Source organism: Pseudocercospora fijiensis (assembly GCF_000340215.1).
Source record: "Pseudocercospora fijiensis CIRAD86 unplaced genomic scaffold MYCFIscaffold_1, whole genome shotgun sequence".
Classification (NCBI taxonomy): domain Eukaryota; kingdom Fungi; phylum Ascomycota; class Dothideomycetes; order Mycosphaerellales; family Mycosphaerellaceae; genus Pseudocercospora; species Pseudocercospora fijiensis.
In genome coordinates this window covers 4,109,346-4,125,888 of record NW_006921532.1, presented here as the reverse complement: position 1 = coordinate 4,125,888, position 16,543 = coordinate 4,109,346, and the positions used below count along the sequence as shown (strand labels likewise).

The 16,543-nt window shown below is 48.9% G+C and overlaps 5 protein-coding genes across 5 annotated transcripts; 2 read left to right on the top strand and 3 right to left on the bottom strand.

Moving 5' to 3' along the window:
* Positions 1-61: 61 nt before the first annotated feature.
* MYCFIDRAFT_213153 (BCL2-associated athanogene-like protein) lies at positions 62-1,253 on the bottom strand (the record flags this gene model as incomplete). Its single annotated transcript, XM_007923093.1, has 1 exon — positions 62-1,253. The coding sequence occupies exon 1, from the start codon at positions 1,007-1,009 to the stop codon at positions 62-64; it is 948 nt and encodes a 315-aa protein (XP_007921284.1). The 5' UTR covers positions 1,010-1,253.
* Positions 1,254-1,561: 308 nt separating this feature from the next.
* On the top strand, positions 1,562-2,626 carry MYCFIDRAFT_209709 (uncharacterized protein). The gene is made up of 3 exons (XM_007923092.1): positions 1,562-1,632; positions 1,752-1,887; positions 1,994-2,626. The coding sequence occupies exons 1-3, from the start codon at positions 1,612-1,614 to the stop codon at positions 2,437-2,439; spliced, it is 603 nt and encodes a 200-aa protein (XP_007921283.1). The 5' UTR covers positions 1,562-1,611; the 3' UTR covers positions 2,440-2,626.
* Positions 2,627-2,953: 327 nt separating this feature from the next.
* MYCFIDRAFT_48317 (uncharacterized protein) lies at positions 2,954-5,862 on the bottom strand. Its single transcript, XM_007921841.1, has 7 exons — positions 5,187-5,862; positions 4,423-5,015; positions 4,323-4,351; positions 3,982-4,201; positions 3,570-3,832; positions 3,358-3,505; positions 2,954-3,270 (listed from the first exon to the last, which is right to left on the bottom strand). Exons 1-7 carry the CDS (start codon positions 5,378-5,380, stop codon positions 2,996-2,998), a joined length of 1,722 nt encoding a protein of 573 aa, XP_007920032.1. The 5' UTR covers positions 5,381-5,862; the 3' UTR covers positions 2,954-2,995.
* On the top strand, positions 5,071-16,263 carry MYCFIDRAFT_205906 (uncharacterized protein). Its single transcript, XM_007923091.1, has 16 exons — positions 5,071-5,568; positions 5,621-5,678; positions 5,702-5,743; positions 5,781-5,850; positions 5,886-5,898; positions 5,930-5,958; positions 11,802-11,808; positions 11,874-11,933; positions 11,963-12,100; positions 12,124-12,172; positions 12,208-12,549; positions 12,591-12,792; positions 12,813-13,056; positions 13,083-13,234; positions 13,280-13,371; positions 13,401-16,263. The coding sequence occupies exons 1-16, from the start codon at positions 5,404-5,406 to the stop codon at positions 16,037-16,039; spliced, it is 4,302 nt and encodes a 1,433-aa protein (XP_007921282.1). The 5' UTR covers positions 5,071-5,403; the 3' UTR covers positions 16,040-16,263.
* MYCFIDRAFT_169801 (uncharacterized protein) lies at positions 16,065-16,438 on the bottom strand (the record flags this gene model as incomplete). The annotated part of the gene is made up of 4 exons (XM_007923090.1): positions 16,065-16,105; positions 16,139-16,237; positions 16,293-16,361; positions 16,411-16,438. The coding sequence occupies 4 exons, from the start codon at positions 16,436-16,438 to the stop codon at positions 16,065-16,067; spliced, it is 237 nt and encodes a 78-aa protein (XP_007921281.1).
* Between the last annotated feature and the right edge of the window lie 105 nt (positions 16,439-16,543).

The following is a 16,543-nucleotide window of genomic DNA, read 5'->3' as shown; positions in this document are numbered from 1 at the left end:
AACAAGGTTCAAGTACTAGATGCTTAGGCCCAGGCACACGGAGGATGTGAACCAAAGTTCGTTATGATGACTTCATCATGGCGTCCAACCGATTGAGCACGGCCTGAGTCTCTCTCACAAGAGCTTTCCTTTGCGACCGAGCGTCTTCATCACCTTCAGTCTCGACGCCGTCAAGTTTGAGGAGCACTTGAGCGAGTATCGTCTCGGTCAGCCGCTTGTGCTCAAACTCTTTCTTGGCGTGATCGGTCGGCGGTGCGGCAAGAAACTTTTCACAGTCAGGTATGTAGCTCTGGAGCTTTTGGTGAAGAGCGTTCAGCTTGTCGAAAGGCGAGGCAGGCGATGCTGCCGGACGTGGAGATTGTGTACGGGAAGGTTGCTGGCTGTTTGGTACGCCAAGGTTAGGTTGGCCGGGCTGGGGCGTGGACGTTCCAGACGCGCCGTCACGCTCTCCCCGCTTGTTTCGACGCCTGGTCTTCTTTCCTCTATTCCTTTTCCGCCTTGTCTCGCCATCAGCAGTTCCCGACTCAATTAAGGCGTCTCCAAATTCATCGTCCTCGTCGCTATCGCTGGGGGACATGGGCTCGGCGATCGTGCACATAAGTTCTGCCCCATCCTTGAGACCTTCTGACTTGGCAGCTCTTGAGTCGTCTTTGAGATTCTTGCCCTTGTACAAAAGCTTGATCCGACGGGGGTCGCCTACGCCAGTCTTTTTCGCGGCCTGATCTCGTACCTGGCCAATGTTGAGCTCCCCCTTTGCAATGCTATATGCGGGAAAGTGGACAGCATATTCTTGCTTCTTGTTTCGTAGTATCAGAACATCGGTGTCACGTGGCGGCCCATAGTCTTCGGTGTCTCCCTGTGCATTCATGGACTCTGCCTGATGTCTGCGCAAGTCGTCTGCGGTAATGTAGCTGAAATCGGCATCGCTGACTTTTGTTGATCCTTGGGGCGGCGACCGCGTGAATGGCGAGAAGCGGCCCAAGTTGCCTAAGCGCGAGGCCCAAGACATGATGAGGAAGACGAAAGTGCTGAGGGCGAGAAAGATGGACGTGTTCTCGAATGCGGTGCGGCTAGATGCAAAGTCGATCAAGGCCGTGGCGAGTTTCTCGAAAGCTGTGGTCGGCTCGTGTGACGGCTGTGGTGTGCTGGTCGGGGCAAAGCGCAGATAATAACGCTCGACGGTCCTGGTCAGAGCAGCTGTGAGATTGTTCAAGTCGGCGGCGAGGGGAACGAGAGTCGACAAGTTCAAGTTGCCCTGCAGCAGCGCTTCGTAGAGCGACGCCACGGTGGGCAGGTGGAGGACTAAGCTGGTCGACGGGGTTGGCCGTGGTGGCAGTACGAGTGACGCAGTGTGCTGGATCTGTCGCTGCGGTCATCGAGGCCTGTAACTTATTACGATCAAGAACTCTGTCGGTGACGCCAGCGCAGCGCGGATGCCGAGTCAAAGCCGCTGAATCAAATTTTGAACAGCAGCCCGCCGGATGCTGCCGAGATGCCAAGATCGAAATCGCAGCACACGGCAAGCGCAAGCCAGCATCTCCAATTTTCGACGACGACCGCACGCCCGTCGCATACATCACCCAACGACCGACCACAACGCCATCTGCCAAAATGTCGACATTCGAGCCGGTGGTACGTGATTCCCATACAAAAGAGCAATGGAGCAGCGTGGCATTCGCATGTGGACAGCACACCGACAGGGCAAGCAGGAGGAGAGGAGAGTAGACCTATGCTGAGAATATGCACTACAGGTTGTCATTGACGGCAAGGGCCATCTTCTTGGTCGTCTGGCCTCGACCGTGGCCAAGCAGCTCTTGAACGGCCAAAAGATCGTTGTTGTCCGCTGCGAAGCCCTCAACATCTCTGGCGAGTTCTTCCGCGCCAAGCGTACGTCCGCCCCGACTCCCACCACCGAAAGCACTTCTTTTGGATTGCGAGCGACCTGATGGATAGACGCGCCACGTTCCAGGATACTAACATTCATGTTTTACAGTGAAGTACTCCGCCTTCCTCCGCAAGCAGACTCGTTACAACCCAACCCGCGGTGGTCCGTGGCACTTCCGCACTCCAGCCAAGATGTTCTGGCGCACCGTCCGCGGCATGATCCCACACAAGACTGAGCGTGGTGCAAAGGCTATGGAGCGTCTGAAGGTTTTCGAGGGCATCCCACCACCATACGACCACAAGAAGCGCATGGTCGTCCCACAGGCCCTGCGTGTCCTCCGTCTCAAGCCAGGCCGCAAGTACTGCACTGTTGGCCGTCTCGGCCACGAGTTCGGTTGGAAGTACCAGGACGTCGTCGCCCGCCTCGAGGAGCGGAGAAAGGTCAAGGGCCAGGCATACTACGAGAAGAAGAGGGCCGCACGCAAGAACCTGGTCGAGGCTCAGAGCAAGGTGTCAAGCGATGTAACCAAGCAGCTTGCACAGTACGGATACTAGACGCTGATGGAATGGTGGGCGTTTCTTGATTGAGATGATGCAAGATAGCTGCTGTTTCTGGCTGTGATGCATGATCATTAGGGCTGTAGCTGGTTGGCAGCTCTGGCATGGGTTCAAGCAGTTCCGGCGTTCAGATAGCGTCAGATGTCGCAAAAGGTTGAAACGTATGCATGACACTTCACAACGAGTCCCTCGTGGGAGGATGACTGTCCTCACATTTGCTGTCATCACATTCTCGCCTTGGTCTCCATCGACGGGCTTGTGAGAATGGCTTCCACTATCGAATGGATTGCCATCTCAAGCAGATGGGAGTGCATAGCCAAATCATACATAGTCCGGCCACAACAGACGCAACACACTGATGCTCTTTATTGTCTCAACATCCTTTGAACTTATTTGAATGAATACCTTGAATTCTTTGCTTATCAAAGTCTTTACCTAGTAGCTCTTCGAAGTCCAACGAGGCCAGCGTACTGCGACATGTCACAAACCGAATCACTGGCTGCATGAGCTTGCTTCGTCTTATATTGCTTTCGAGCTACGTAATTGGCCGCCGCTAGCACACAGGCATGTTGGTCTCAGGATCCCAAAGACAACTCTCATCAAGAACATGCTCTTGGATCGTGCTGGGGTCATTGCGGTAGTCACTGCTCTGAGGCCCCACACTTGCATACTTGGCCTTTTGGTCAATCCTCTCCTGTCCAGTGGCGAGATCAGTGCCCTTCACTAGCCTCTCAAAAAGAGCCAGTGCAGCCTTAGGCTTGTAGAAAGGAACTTGATGGCCGCTGTCGTATATCCTGACAAATGCATAGTTGGAGGCCTGTTTGACAGCTAAAGTCAAAGCACAGAAAGGTCAGCACGTGTCCTGAAACCTCTATCGACCCGGGATCTCCTGAGCCGTTGCTTCATGATACTTGCCGCCGTGAACTTCTTCTGTGATAGTGGATTGGTATCCGTTCGCAACGAAGGTGCTGATAGTAGTGAGGTTTTGATACCCAGCCGAAGAGAATCCCGGTGCATCGATTTGCCTGGCCACTTCTTCGCCCCCAATCCAATTGCAATTGTACTAGGTGCCGTATTAGCAAAGGATCTCCTGGGAAAGCCCAACAGGTATACAGAAGCGAACTTACATCCGCATCACCAGCATAATGTACCACGTAAACCCCACTGTCGATCAATCTCCGGTTTCTGGCCATGATATCAAACCCTCTCGCGTCATCCCCTGTCGTTCCAAAGGCCGCTGCCACGGTGCCAGCTCCAAGATTGGTTACAGCGTAAGTGAAATTAGTATAGGCTCCAATTGCCCTCTGGACTTCCGGCTTGTTCACGTATCCCACCCAAGATATATAGGGGAATGGATTTGGAGTCACTTCGCGGATGTCATACTCATCACCTAAAAACAATCGATGTAAGGTCAGCATTGTTTCAAGACGATGCTCACTCCGAAGCACAGCAATAAGGCCGCACTGCCATCTCTGACACTGCTACCTCAGTCGCACGAATTCGGCTGGAGTCGTGCCTCGTACACAAAGATATACTCACGGCCAGTAACTGCGTCGAATACATATTCAACTTCGTCGTAGCAAAAGTTGTCAGCAGCAGAGCAGACCCCGTCGGTGCCTGGCCCATAATTGCAAGCATAGAGCTGATCGAGACAATTGCCGTCGCCGTAGAGAGCGTTCTCCATTCGAGCTTGAGTCGATGCGTTGAAGGGACGAAAGTTGAAGCTATTACCAGGGTTGACGGTGTAGTTGTAGTATGACTGGCGTTAATCAGTCACCCTGCCAACAAATCTTATCATGCCTATCGACCTAAATGTTCGATCTCATTCCTTGGAGAATGCAAAGACGTAAGACGAGAGGCATGATGAAGCAAATACTCACCTCGAATTGAATGATTGGGTCGAACCAACCTGAAAAGTAATACTCGAGGGTCAGCAAATGTCTCAGACATTAGGGTGCTCTGGAGTTATTGCTTTCTTACCATTGCCAACAGACAGACCTCGCAAGTCGATATGAGCACCTTCTTTGCGAACATTCTGATCAAGAATAAAGTCGGCAAGGACTGGTATGTAATGCCCCCCGTAGCTCTCACTAGAGATATAGAGACCATTCCGAGCAAATTGTGGAAAAGCACCAGTGAAACCCTGCAGAGCTTTCCAGATGTATGGCGCTGCTGCCAACGTACTGTTGGCAGTATGTATTACATTGCTGGAAGAATAAGTGCCGCAATAGTCAGCAGTGGCATAGTCTGGGCAGACTGCACTCGGCAACTCCACGAGATATCCCGTATCCGCATCGATGTAGCCATTAACAGGAATGGAGTAGCTGAAGCCGGTACCTGTCGGTTGGTCGATGTAGATAACGTTGCTGACATTGGTCCATGAGTTTTCGTTGACTTGCAACGTGCCGTTGTAGTCAACCCAACAAGGCCCATTTTCTGAGAACAGTCCAGACATTGAAGGATCGCCTGGACCACCATTCAACCATATTGTTAGAGGTGCTGATGAAGGATCCTGGTTTCGGGCCTCGAAGAACCAGAAGAATAGGTGTTGATGCTCCTCAACGTCAATATAGCTGCCCAAAATTAGCCATCACCAAGGTAGAAGCCACGTAGTCCGTCAGTAATGAGACTGCCTCCGTCGAGAGCTATGATGTTCGCAAGTGACTTTGGAAGGTCCTCTCAGCCGTGGACAGCAGTCTTCTGCAACTGCAGTATGTCGGCGTAGTCTCAAGGTCCTGACTTACCCAGAGTAAGATCGCACGCCTGACACTTTCTCACAAATCCCACTCTCTACTTCCTTGTATCGTACTTGGTATCCGTTGCCTTGGACTGCGGTCAAATCTTGCGGTGGGGTGATGAATTGGGCCAGTACCGCAGGCGCACATGCTACGGCTGCTATGAGCAGGGTCGTTGCCTGCATGGCTGGGTACTTTCTCATGTCAGCTTTCCTAGTGATCTCGAATGCGTCCTTTCGCTAGTTATGCAGTCACAATGTGCAGCAACACATCATGGCCGACGTTCACCAAGTCTTCTGCCGCGCTTTTGCTACGTTCGAGGATCATCTCCGTCGAGGACAGGCTGACACTGGCCATCATTTGTTCGCTTCTCAGTAGTGCTGAAGCTAGGGTGCAGTACTACTAGGTAGGTAGTGGCTAGCAGCAGTCGGATTTTGGCCTAGCAGGCTGCCCTCTCGTTCTCCTCTGCAAATTGGCTATGCAGCTCTTCAGGCACGGCATGTGGTGCCAGATTTGAGGTCCAGTGGATAGAGTATCTGTCTTGGGCATTCACGCATTCTCGTCTTGTGTGCGGCTGCAATGTATGTGTGACATCATCGATAGTAGCACAGCGTCCAGGTGTGCTGAGAGATGCTAGCTTCATTGACAGAGACTGGGATGGCTTCGAGATCGGGTAGTGTGACCGGAAGTGACATGGGCTTGTGGAAGAGGAGGGAAAGAGGTTCTGGAAGGCGGACAGGCAAACAGGCAAGCCTCCATTTGAGCCAAACTCAAATCGAAGGTGGGGCTTACTACGGATAGGGATTGGTTTCCTAGACCTGCTCGAACGTCGTATAGCGCCTTTACGTATCGGAAGGCTATTTGTTAGCGAATTCGCTAATTTTACACCCCTTACTAGGTTACACGCTTTGCCTAATAAAACTTAGTAAGTAGGGATATAGTAAGCTAATCGTAGTAGGTAGCTAGAACCTTAGTCGACTACTAGGTCGATTAGTAACGCTTAGGGTTAAGAAGGAGGCATAACTAGAAGCCGTATAGAAGGCGCTAAAGCCGTATAGAAGGCGCTAAAGCCGTATAGAAGGCGCTAAAGCCGTATAGAAGGCGCTAAAGCTATATAGAAGGCTTAAGTTAATAAGTAGACTATAAATAACAAAGTAGACTCTATCTAATTACTAACGAGTATATCCGCTATTAGCATTAATTACTGCTTAGTAGCGCTAAAGTATACTATTAACCTATTTCCTTATCTATAGAGTAGTAACCTTGCTATATTCTTCGAGGATTGCTATCGCTAGGTTACGTCTATAAGGCCGTTCTCGTCGCTATTTAATTGCTGTCTTTATTACCTTCTAGAGGTTCTCGATAGGGTTTAAATCCGGTAAAGAAGGTAGCTATACTATACGGATAACACGGTATTAGTTAAGTACTATAGTAGTATAAGTCGCTCGGTATAAGAAAGCGTTGTCTTACTAGAATAAGGCAAATATAAGGTGCTCTACCCTCTCGTAATAGAGGTTGTTATTATCGCGAATAAGGGTGTTTAAACAGTCTAATTTATAGCGGACCTCTAGAACAATACGTTAAGAATAGCTAGCGGCATTAATATTGCCCTAATCTAATATATTCTATAGAATAAGAGGCCTCTTACCGCTACGGCTACTAATATAGGCCTATATTATCTAATAAGGAAGGCGTTAGAAGCGAGGTCTTAAACACACGTCTTAGTTGCGTTTACTAACTAAGCGGGTTACAAAGAGCCGTTTATATAATCTATTGCGTATAGCATACTCGTCTAACTATAGAACGTTAGCCTAGTCGTTAATTGTCTAGTTACGGTATAGTTGTGCCTATTCTAGCCTCTTTAGTTATATTAGTTAGCTATAGAAAGGGCGGGCTCGAGCGACGCAACGTCTATAGCTAAACCGACGGCAAATTCGAGAGATAGTTTATAGACAGCAAGGAAGGTTTAATATATCCCGGATTTAATAGAAAGTTATCCGTCTTATAGTCGCGTTTTGTATAATAAAGCGGATAATGTCCCGCTATTGCTAGGTCGTAAAGATCGTACGTCGCCGTCGTAGTACGTTAATAAGAAACAGGCTTCTCGAGAGGTTATTAGTTAAATCTAGGTCTTCTTATAGTCGATAGCGGCACACTCTTAGAGTCTAGTTTTTACGATATACGTTATAAATAGTCTTATAGGCTCTCTTTAACTATATTGTAATACGAGAAACCGACTATCCTACCGCTCGGTAGAGGTGTTTAATAGCGTAGCGAAGTTTATATAGAAGGACTACTCTCTAATAGATTTAGCGTTCTAGGCTCGTTTATATAGCGATTTCGTACGTTAGAAGGTCGTAAGGAGTCCTAAATAAGAGGGTACGAAGGGATAGAAGTGCTTGCTAGCTAGCAGGTCGATTAGCAAGTAGTATAAAGCGCTAAAGGGTTTGTTATATCGATTAAAAGAGTTAGCTAAAAGATAAAAATTGTAATAAAGGTTAAGCGCTTTCCTCTTCTATACTAGTAGCTTTACTAGTAGCACCGGAAAGCTCCGAGCGAGCTAGTAAGATTACTTAAGTCCGAGGGGTAACGTTAATTCTTAGAGTTAGACTTCTAGGGTATTTAGAATTAGAATTATTAGAATTAAGGTCTATAACCTCTATAGGCGGCTAATAGCGCTATAACGCCTCTTATTAATCGTTAAATTACTATTAAGACTTATTATAGTCTAGCAAACAGTCGTAGACTAGCGGTAGAAGGCTTAGTATCCTATCGCGGTAGTAGAAGTATAGTAGACTACTATAACGCAATCCGGCGGGTCTAGCCGAGGCTACGCCTACTCTTATCGCTCTTACTACGACTTCGTATTCTTCTTATTCTTCTATACTTAACTAAGGTAACCGATAGATAGGTACGTCTATAGCGTACGTAGTACGAGTAATAGTATTATTAAGAGTCGAAGGAATAGAATAGAGGGCGCCGATAGCGGTTATACGACGAGAAGTTAGTCGAAGGCCTAGAAGTATCGATTGTCGCTAGAAGGTAGGCGAGGATATAATACTAGTAGTTAGCGACCTAATTGTCGACCTACTAGCCTTAGAAGCTAGGTTACGTAGTATACCTATTATTTAACGCTCTCGCTAGCTGCTATCGAGTCGATTAAGTAAGAATAGCCTCTCGAAGGTACTAATACCTTCTTATTTAGCTAGAGGTCTAAATACCTCTAGAAGGTTAGTATATCGTTAGTCTTAAAGAGGTCTCGCGCTACGAGTACGAATAGCGCCTAAGCAACCTCTTCTACGACTATACTAGGTATAGTACGTATTAGAGTAAGTATACGGTATAGTAGGGAACGAGAGAGAAGCTAACTATTTAGTAGGGGATACTATATATATAAATACTACCGAAAATACCTATTTATTAAAGACGCGTCCTCTACGCCTCCCTATAATTATACTCGAGCTCCCTCTCTAGTAGTGCTAGTAGCGACTTTAATCTAGTAAAGACCTACTTTTAGTTAATTAATAAAAACCTCCTTCGTAGTTCGAATTCCCTCCTTCTTCCTTCTATTTACCTATAGCTACTACGCATTATATAATATATTATAAATCTATAGAAAGATAGTCGTCTTAAAGGCTAGTTAGTCGGTTTTAGTAATACACGTAATACTAATCGGCCTCTTCCGGCAGTCGGGTATTCCTCTAGTTTAGGAATGTAATAACTAGGGATACGCTCGGTCCGCAATTAGAGCCTTGCTACGCCTACTTTATATAGTAAAGTGCTCCTCGCGGAAAGGGGCCGTAGTGCGAGAGATCGCGCCGCGGAACACTAAATAGCCTTCTAATGCGTTAAGACGCTATATAGGCGAGGAGCACTTTACTATACAAAGTATGCGTAGCGAGGCTCTAATTGCGGACCGAGTGTAACCCTAGTTATTACATTCCTAAATCAGACTGCCGGAATTAGCCGATTGGCATTACGTATATTACTAAAACCGACTAACTAGCCTTTAAGACGACTATCTTTCTATAGATTTATAATATATTATATAATGCGCAGTGCCTATAGGTAAATAGAAGGAAGAAGGAGGGAATTCGAACTACGAAGGAGGTTTTTGTTAATTAATTAGGAGTAGGTCTCTATTAGATTAAACTCGGGGCTCGAGTGTAATTATAGAGGACGCGTCGTCGATATATAGGCAACTTTAGTAGTGTTTACGCGTATAGAGTCCTATACTATATAGTTAGCTTCTCTCTCGTTCCCCTATAATGCCCTGCTCTTACTTTAACGCGTACTATGCTTAGCATAGCCGCAGAAGAGGTTGCTTAGGTGTTATCCGTACTTATAGCGCGAGACTACTTCGAGATTAACGCTATACCAACCTTCCGGAGGTATTTAGACCTCTAGCTAAACAGGAAGGTACTAGCACCTTTAAGAGGCTATTCTTGCTTAGTCGACTAGATAGTAGCTAGCGAGAGCGTAACTTAATAGGTGTCCTTCGAGACTTGGCTTCCGAGGCAGGTAGCTTACTAGCTAGAAGTCCTATACTAAGTATTGTGTCCTCGCCTGCTTTCTAGCGCTAATCGATACTACTAGGCCTTCGAATAGGCGCTGTCCGTATACTAACCTCTCGTCTAGCCCCCTATCCTATTCCTTCGACTCTTAATAATGCTATCGCTCGTACTACGCGCGCTATAGACGCACCTGTCCGTCGGTTGCCTTAGTTAAGTGTAGAAGAACAAGAAGAATATAAAGTCGTAGTAAGGGCAATAAGGGTAGGCGCAGCGTCGGCTAGACCCGCTAGTCTACGTTATACTAGTCTACTATACTTCTACTACCGTAATCGTATACTAAGCCTTCCGCCGCTAGTCTATAATCGACTACCTAAATACGACGACTCTTAGTAGTAGCTAATTAAGCAATAAGAGGCTTTGCAGCGCTATAATCTACTAGTAGAGGTTATAAACCTCGATTCTAGCGATTCTAAGCCTCCGAGTCCGACCTCTCGAGTCGACGTTATACCCCGCACTTTAGTAATCTTACTAGCTCGGCAGGAACTTGCCGGATTGACTAGTAAAGCTACTAGTCTAGAAGAGGCAACTCCTAATTCTTTATCTTAATCCTCCGGCTTTAATTTGCTTTCTTAATCGATATAATAAATACTCTAGCGCTTCCTTCTACTCGCTAATCGACCTGCTAGATAGCTAGCACTTCTATTACTGCGTACGCTCTTATTTAGGACTCCTTACGAGCTTCTATCGTACGAAATCGCTACCTAATAGAGCTAGAGCCTCGAATACTAAATCTACCGGCGAGTCGTCCTTCTATACAAACTTCGCTACGCTATTAAACACCTCTACCGAGTAGTAGGATAGTTAGTCTCTCGTATTACTAAGTAGTTAAAGAGAGCGTATAAGACTGTTTACAATATATATATAGAATAGCAGACTCCGCGGGTCTGTCGCTATCGATCGTAAGAAGACCCGGATTTAGTACCTATTTTAGTCGACAACTCGAGAAGCCTATTTCTTATTAACGTACTACGCCGGCGGCGTACGATCTTTATAACCTAATAATAGAGAGACATTATTAGCTTCGTTACATAAAATGCTACTACGAGACGGATAACTTTCTGCGAGATAAGGGACGCTTTAAACCTACCTTGCTGTCCTCGTACTATATCTCGAATTTGCCGTCGATTTAGCTTCCGCCGCTACGTCGCACGCCCTCGCCCCTTCTATAGCATACTAATATAACAAAAGAGGTTAGAATAGGCATAGTTATACCGTTACTAGACAACCGATAATTAGGCTAACGTTCTATAGTTAGACGAGTATACTATGCGTAATAGATTATATAAGCGGCTCTTTGTAACTCGATAGGTTAGTAAGCGTAACCGAGACGTATGTTCGAGGCCTCGCTTCTAACGCCTTCCTTACTAGATAATATAGGCCTATATTAGTAGACGTAGCGGCAAAGGACCTCTTATTCTATAGAATACTTTAGATTAAGGCAATATTAATGCCGCTAGCTATTCTTAACGTATTATGCTAGAAGTCCGTAAAGAACTCGACCGATTAAATACTATTATTACTAACAACTCGAGCCTTTATTATAATAGAGCATAGCACCTCGAATTCGCCTTGTTCTAGTAAGACAACGCGACCTCGCACCGAGCTAGTTATATAATAATAGCACTTAATTCTTATCGCATTGTCCGTATAGTATAGCTACCTTCTTTACCTAATTTAAACCCTATTAAGAACCTCTAGCGTACTATAAAAGAGGCTATTAAACGGCGCAGAGACAGGCTAGTTAGTCGTAAGCTATTACTAGCAATCCTTAAAGAATATAGCAAGATTACCTTCTAGCAAATACGAGTGTAGGTTAATAGTATGCCTAAGCGCTACTAAGCCGTTATTAATGCTAATAGCGGCTATACTCGTTAGTAAATAGATAGAGTCTACTTTGTTATCTATAGTCGTTAAATTGAGCCTTCTATACGGCCTCGAGTTATGCCTCCTTCTTAACCTTAAGAGTTACTAATCCGCCTACAGTCGACCTAACGTTCTAATCGCCTACTTCTATTAGCTACTAGCACATCCACACACCAAGTTTTGTTAGGCAAAGCGTGAAACCTAGCCGGGGGCGTAAAATTAGCGAATTCGCTAAGAAATAGCCTTCCGATGCGTCAAGACGCTGTACATCGTTGAGCGAGATCTGCACCTGCATCGTGGCGTGGCGCACGTAGCCGCAGTGGCCGTGCTTGCCGTGGTGTCTGCAAGTGGGCCTACGACGTCGAGAAATACTATGTACCTAAGCATGACGACATTGAAGACCCTGGCAGCGTGCGACCGGTGCGGTGCGGTGCGGTGCGGTGCGGTGCGGTGCGGTGCGGTGACGGTGACGGTGACGGTGACCGTGTGGCAGTGGCAGGGCCGACGAGGTAAGGACCAGGCCGTCACAATGGCTGACAGACGTGACGGACGGACAGTGTTGCAGCGGCAGCGGCTGCGAGTGATGAGATGAGTCTGCTCTGCTCGGAGGAAGCGCATTTCTAAGCTGTGTCTGCGAATTCACGCTGTGGGCTGGGCTGGGCTGGGCTCAAAACGGATAGAGAAGCGAGGGAAGGTAAGGCACCCCCGCTCGCAGCGTGGCCAGCGCTTAAGTCCGCACGCAGCGCTGCGACATCGCCCTATTGCAGAGCTGAGAACAGCATGGCGACGCAGGCCTCCTCCTATCGCGGACGCCTGTGTTGATGTTGATTACGACTCCTCCACTGTATCATTGGGCTTGCGGTCATCGGCCGCCGCACCGCACCGCACCTCAAGCGCGAAGAATGGCATGGCATGGCATGCAGCGCAGCACTACAGTATTATATCCACTAAACTCTCGCCGCGGCTTGGCTGACAGCATCGCTCAGCTGCGACTTCCACTTTTCTGCTATCCTCCACTCGCACCTTCTGCACGTCTGTCGCTCTGCCAGGGCTCGGACGAAGCAGAGCCCGCCCGCGGTGCGCTCGCTTGACCTGGTTGCATTGCCACTGCCTCTGCCTCTGCCACTGCCACTGCCTCTGCCACTGCCACCGGGATCCACTACTTGGACTTGGACTTGGTCTCTTGCGTCGGCACAAGGCTGAATCCTCTGCCACTCTCCCTCTTCAAGCCCTTCCCTGGCGCTGCACTGCCGTTACATCGACCCAGACACCGACCAACCGCCAAGCGACATTCTGAGAACGCCACTCCCACAGCCCGTCCTGAACCTGACTGTGTCTCCTACATCCTCCTACTTCTGCACCCCTCCCGGCCACATATCCCGCGAGACGGCGTTCAATGCCTGGAGCTCACTACTGCTGGTAGCTGGACTACACTGTCACCCGTGACAGCAAGCCAATGGCCATGGAGCATGCGTCGCCTGAAGAATACGACGAGCATCTGAGCGATGCAGAGTCTGGCGAAGAGGAGCATCAGCAGGAAATCAAGACGGAGTCCGCCCAGGGCTCTCCTTCATCGGGTCCAGCTGGCAAAAATGCGCCACCGGTCAAGGCACCTGGTCCGTTGCAGAAGCGCCGGAGGGTTACTCGCGCCTGTGATGAATGTAGGCGGAAGAAAATCAAGTGCGATGGAAAGCAGCCATGTACTCATTGCACAGTGTATAGCTATGGTAGGTCTGCCATGAATTCAGCCCACTTTTGTAAACACTTCAAGCTGAACATGTCCCAGACTGCACCTACGATCAACCGTCCAATCGACGAAGGAATCCCGCGCCGCAGTATGTGGAGAATCTTGAACATCGAGTGCATCGTGCCGAGACACTACTTCACATTCTCATACCCAATCTTGACCTGAACGATCCTGGCATTGATGCCGCCGTCGCCCAGGGCTGGATTCCTGGAGCACCAGGCAAAGGCAATGCGGCTGCTGCTGCCGCGGAATCTCGTCCCGCTCGTCCACCTCCCGCACCAGTGGCCGACAAAAGATCAGACACCAATCTAGAGTCCATGGTCCGCGCCGTGGCTCAGCTCGACATGGATGAGACTGGTCACTGGGACTACCACGGCCACTCATCAGGACTCAGCTTTGTGAGAAGAATGCGTGAGCAGCTGGGCGATCTCATGGGGCCTGACACCATGGCGACGCCGTTTGTGAAAACAAGGCCCATGTCGCAATTGCTCGACTCGCCCAGATCAGCCGCTGAATCGCCGCTCGGCGAGATGTCTCCTGTTAGCACAGATCTTCCACCGAGAGACACGGCTCGACAGCTCTGCATGTATGCCCTGAATGATGCCGCTGCGCTTTTGCGTATGGTGCATCAGCCTTCGTTTTGGGAAAGCTTCGACAGCATATACAGCAAGCCTCCCGATCATTACAATAACGAGGACCAGAAATTTCTCCCCTTGTTCTACAGCGCTGTTGCACTCGGCAGCCTGTTTGGCAAAGACGACGAAAGTAGCATAGACCGCGATGGCTACGAAAGCGCTATTCAACAGGGCTTCACATATTTCAAGACCGCTCGCCAGTTGATGGACATTGCTGATTGTCGAGATCTCTCTTCCATCCAAGCAGTCGTCTTCATGATTCTGTTCCTTCAATCGTCAGCAAAGATGTCGCAATGCTATGCTTACGTTGGCGTGGCTCTGAGATCAGCCTTGAGGATGGGTTTGCATCGTGCTGCCGCCGGACGCTTCGACCCCATCGAGGCGGAAAGCAGAAAGAGAGTGTTCTGGGTCGTGCGCAAAATGGATACCTACGTTGGTGCTATGCTGGGGCTTCCACAGACACTCAGTGACGACGACATTGATCAGGAACTTCCAACCGAAGTTGACGACGAGTATGTCACCAAGGATGGTATCTTGGCAATGCCGGAAGGTGTGGTCTCTTTGACCACTGCCTTCAATGCTCACACACGCCTGGTGTTGATACTCCAAAAAATCGTGCGCGTGATTTATCCGATCAAGGTACAGAGTGCAGAGAGCTCCGCCGACAAGTCGTACTCAATACCATTCTCGACAATCCGTGAGATCGAGGGTGAACTCGAAGATTGGAAGAACAGCCTACCGCCAATTTTGACACCATGCGACGCGCCTCCTAGGTATGCGCGAGTTCAACAGCTGCTGCGACTGTCGTATGCGCACGCGCAAGTCCTTCTCTACCGACCATTCCTTCATTTCGTGGCAATGGAGAAACGCTCGAAACCGGTCGATCAACGCGCATACGCATGCGCCGCTTCGTTTGTGAACGTATCACGCAATATCATCCACATTGCGTCGCAGATGAAACAGAGAGGCTTGCTCAATGGTGCCTTCTGGTTCATCATGTATACAACCTTCTTTTCCATTCTCGCGCTTGTGTATTTCGCCGCTGAGAATCCCGACAACGCTACCACAGAAGCTGTGATGAAGGATGCAATCGAAGGCAGAGACGTCTTGGCTTCATTGGCATCACGTAGCATGGCTGCTGACAGATGCACAGCCACATTGAATATCGTGTTTCAAAGGTTACCAGCCTGGATGCGAGAGGGTCGGCAGAACCCAGGCATTACCAAGAAGAGGACATTCGATGAAGGGCCACATCAACAATTTGCAAGTGCGCAAGCTTCGAGAAGTCACCCCGACATCTCCACGACCGCGCAGGACATCCCGGGTGCCAAGCGGGCCAGTACGTTTCCAAAAATGCCAAATGGCAATGCATCGGCAACCGCCTCGCCCTTTGAAGGCTGCTGGTCTCAGTCCGACGCTTCCTCCTATGGTCCACAGACACCTACCAGCGGAGCTTATGACTCGAGCGCCTTCTCTGCCGTACAAAAACGAAGTCTCTCACAGCCGATGGCGACTGGGATGCAGCAATACTCAGTTCCACCTAACTTTGCGAATGCGGCCTTGACAGACCTTTCAACGATGATGTTTCCTGCGGCCGATGAGCCCTTTGTCTACCCGAATCAACCGCTGACAACCTTTGAGAACAATCACCAATACGGCAAGCAGCAGCCATTTGGAGGCCAGCAGAATTACGGCGGCATAGACCACTCCAGCCCTGCTGGTTCGGCAGGTAGGGGTGGTGACGAGAATATTGAGGCTCAATTTTTCACGCTCCCGCCGTATATCGAACAGCGCCAACAGCAGCCTCAGCAAAGCCACCCACAGATGTTCCAGCGAAGCATGGGATATCCTCAGCACATGGCATACAGCAACGGACAGCCCGATAGCTCTGCACCAGCGATACAAATGCCTCCACAGGAGCACTGGCCGGGCCAACAAGCGTTTCAGCAGAATCTTTCCAACATCGACATTCACGGCCTGTTCGGCGGGGCTGAATGGAACCCGATGAATATGATGCATTCAGGATATCAAAATCATCAGTAGGGTTTGCGCGTTATTGCGCATGGAACTAACTGGGTGGGAAGAAGGTGTTTCCAGTTTCAAGCATGGCTTTGGTGTTCCGGGAAAGAGGCAGGCTTGCACATTGCTCGGTTATGATATAAAGTGATACCCACGTTTCCTGTACTGCGTTCGCACGGACATAGATGGCAGATTTGTTGTGATAGCTGTGCGCTGGCGGTCCTGTAGCATGATGAAACGATATAAAGAAGCAAGCGGCCTCGGAATCAATCTTCACGACCTGCGTAGCGAAAGCCGATATTGCTCTTGGTCCAAGTCAACGTCTTATGTGGTGTTCTGGTGAGTACTGAAGACATCATGAGAATGCGGCAGTTTGTAGGTCTTGGTCCCATGACCTCGTTCCTCTGCAGGAGCTTGGGCCATGACGAAGCCCTGAGATGTCTAACGGTTACTTATCAAACCTGCTCCAAGCTTCGACCTCGACTAGGTAGGTACCCCATCCCATGTCTGTCTGTCCAGACGTAAACA

Bases quoted from the DNA above. Each gene is read 5' to 3' on its own strand.
- MYCFIDRAFT_48317 (XM_007921841.1), bottom strand. From the start codon at position 5,380: ATGAGAAAGTACCCAGCCATGCAGGCAACGACCCTGCTCATAGCAGCC. The intron at 4,352-4,422 runs GTAAGAAAGCAA...ATTACTTTTCAG, and splicing joins AGGTCTGTCTGTTGGCAATG to GTTGGTTCGACCCAATCATT. The intron at 3,506-3,569 runs GTAAGTTCGCTT...TACGGCACCTAG, and splicing joins ATTATGCTGGTGATGCGGAT to TACAATTGCAATTGGATTGG.
- MYCFIDRAFT_209709 (XM_007923092.1), top strand. From the start codon at position 1,612: ATGTCGACATTCGAGCCGGTG. The intron at 1,633-1,751 runs GTACGTGATTCC...TATGCACTACAG, and splicing joins TGTCGACATTCGAGCCGGTG to GTTGTCATTGACGGCAAGGG. The intron at 1,888-1,993 runs GTACGTCCGCCC...CATGTTTTACAG, and splicing joins CGAGTTCTTCCGCGCCAAGC to TGAAGTACTCCGCCTTCCTC.
- MYCFIDRAFT_205906 (XM_007923091.1), top strand. From the start codon at position 5,404: ATGCGTCCTTTCGCTAGTTATGCAGTCACAATGTGCAGCAACACATCA. The intron at 11,934-11,962 runs GTGGCCGTGCTT...GGTGTCTGCAAG, and splicing joins GCGTGGCGCACGTAGCCGCA to TGGGCCTACGACGTCGAGAA. The intron at 13,372-13,400 runs GTAAACACTTCA...AACATGTCCCAG, and splicing joins CATGAATTCAGCCCACTTTT to ACTGCACCTACGATCAACCG.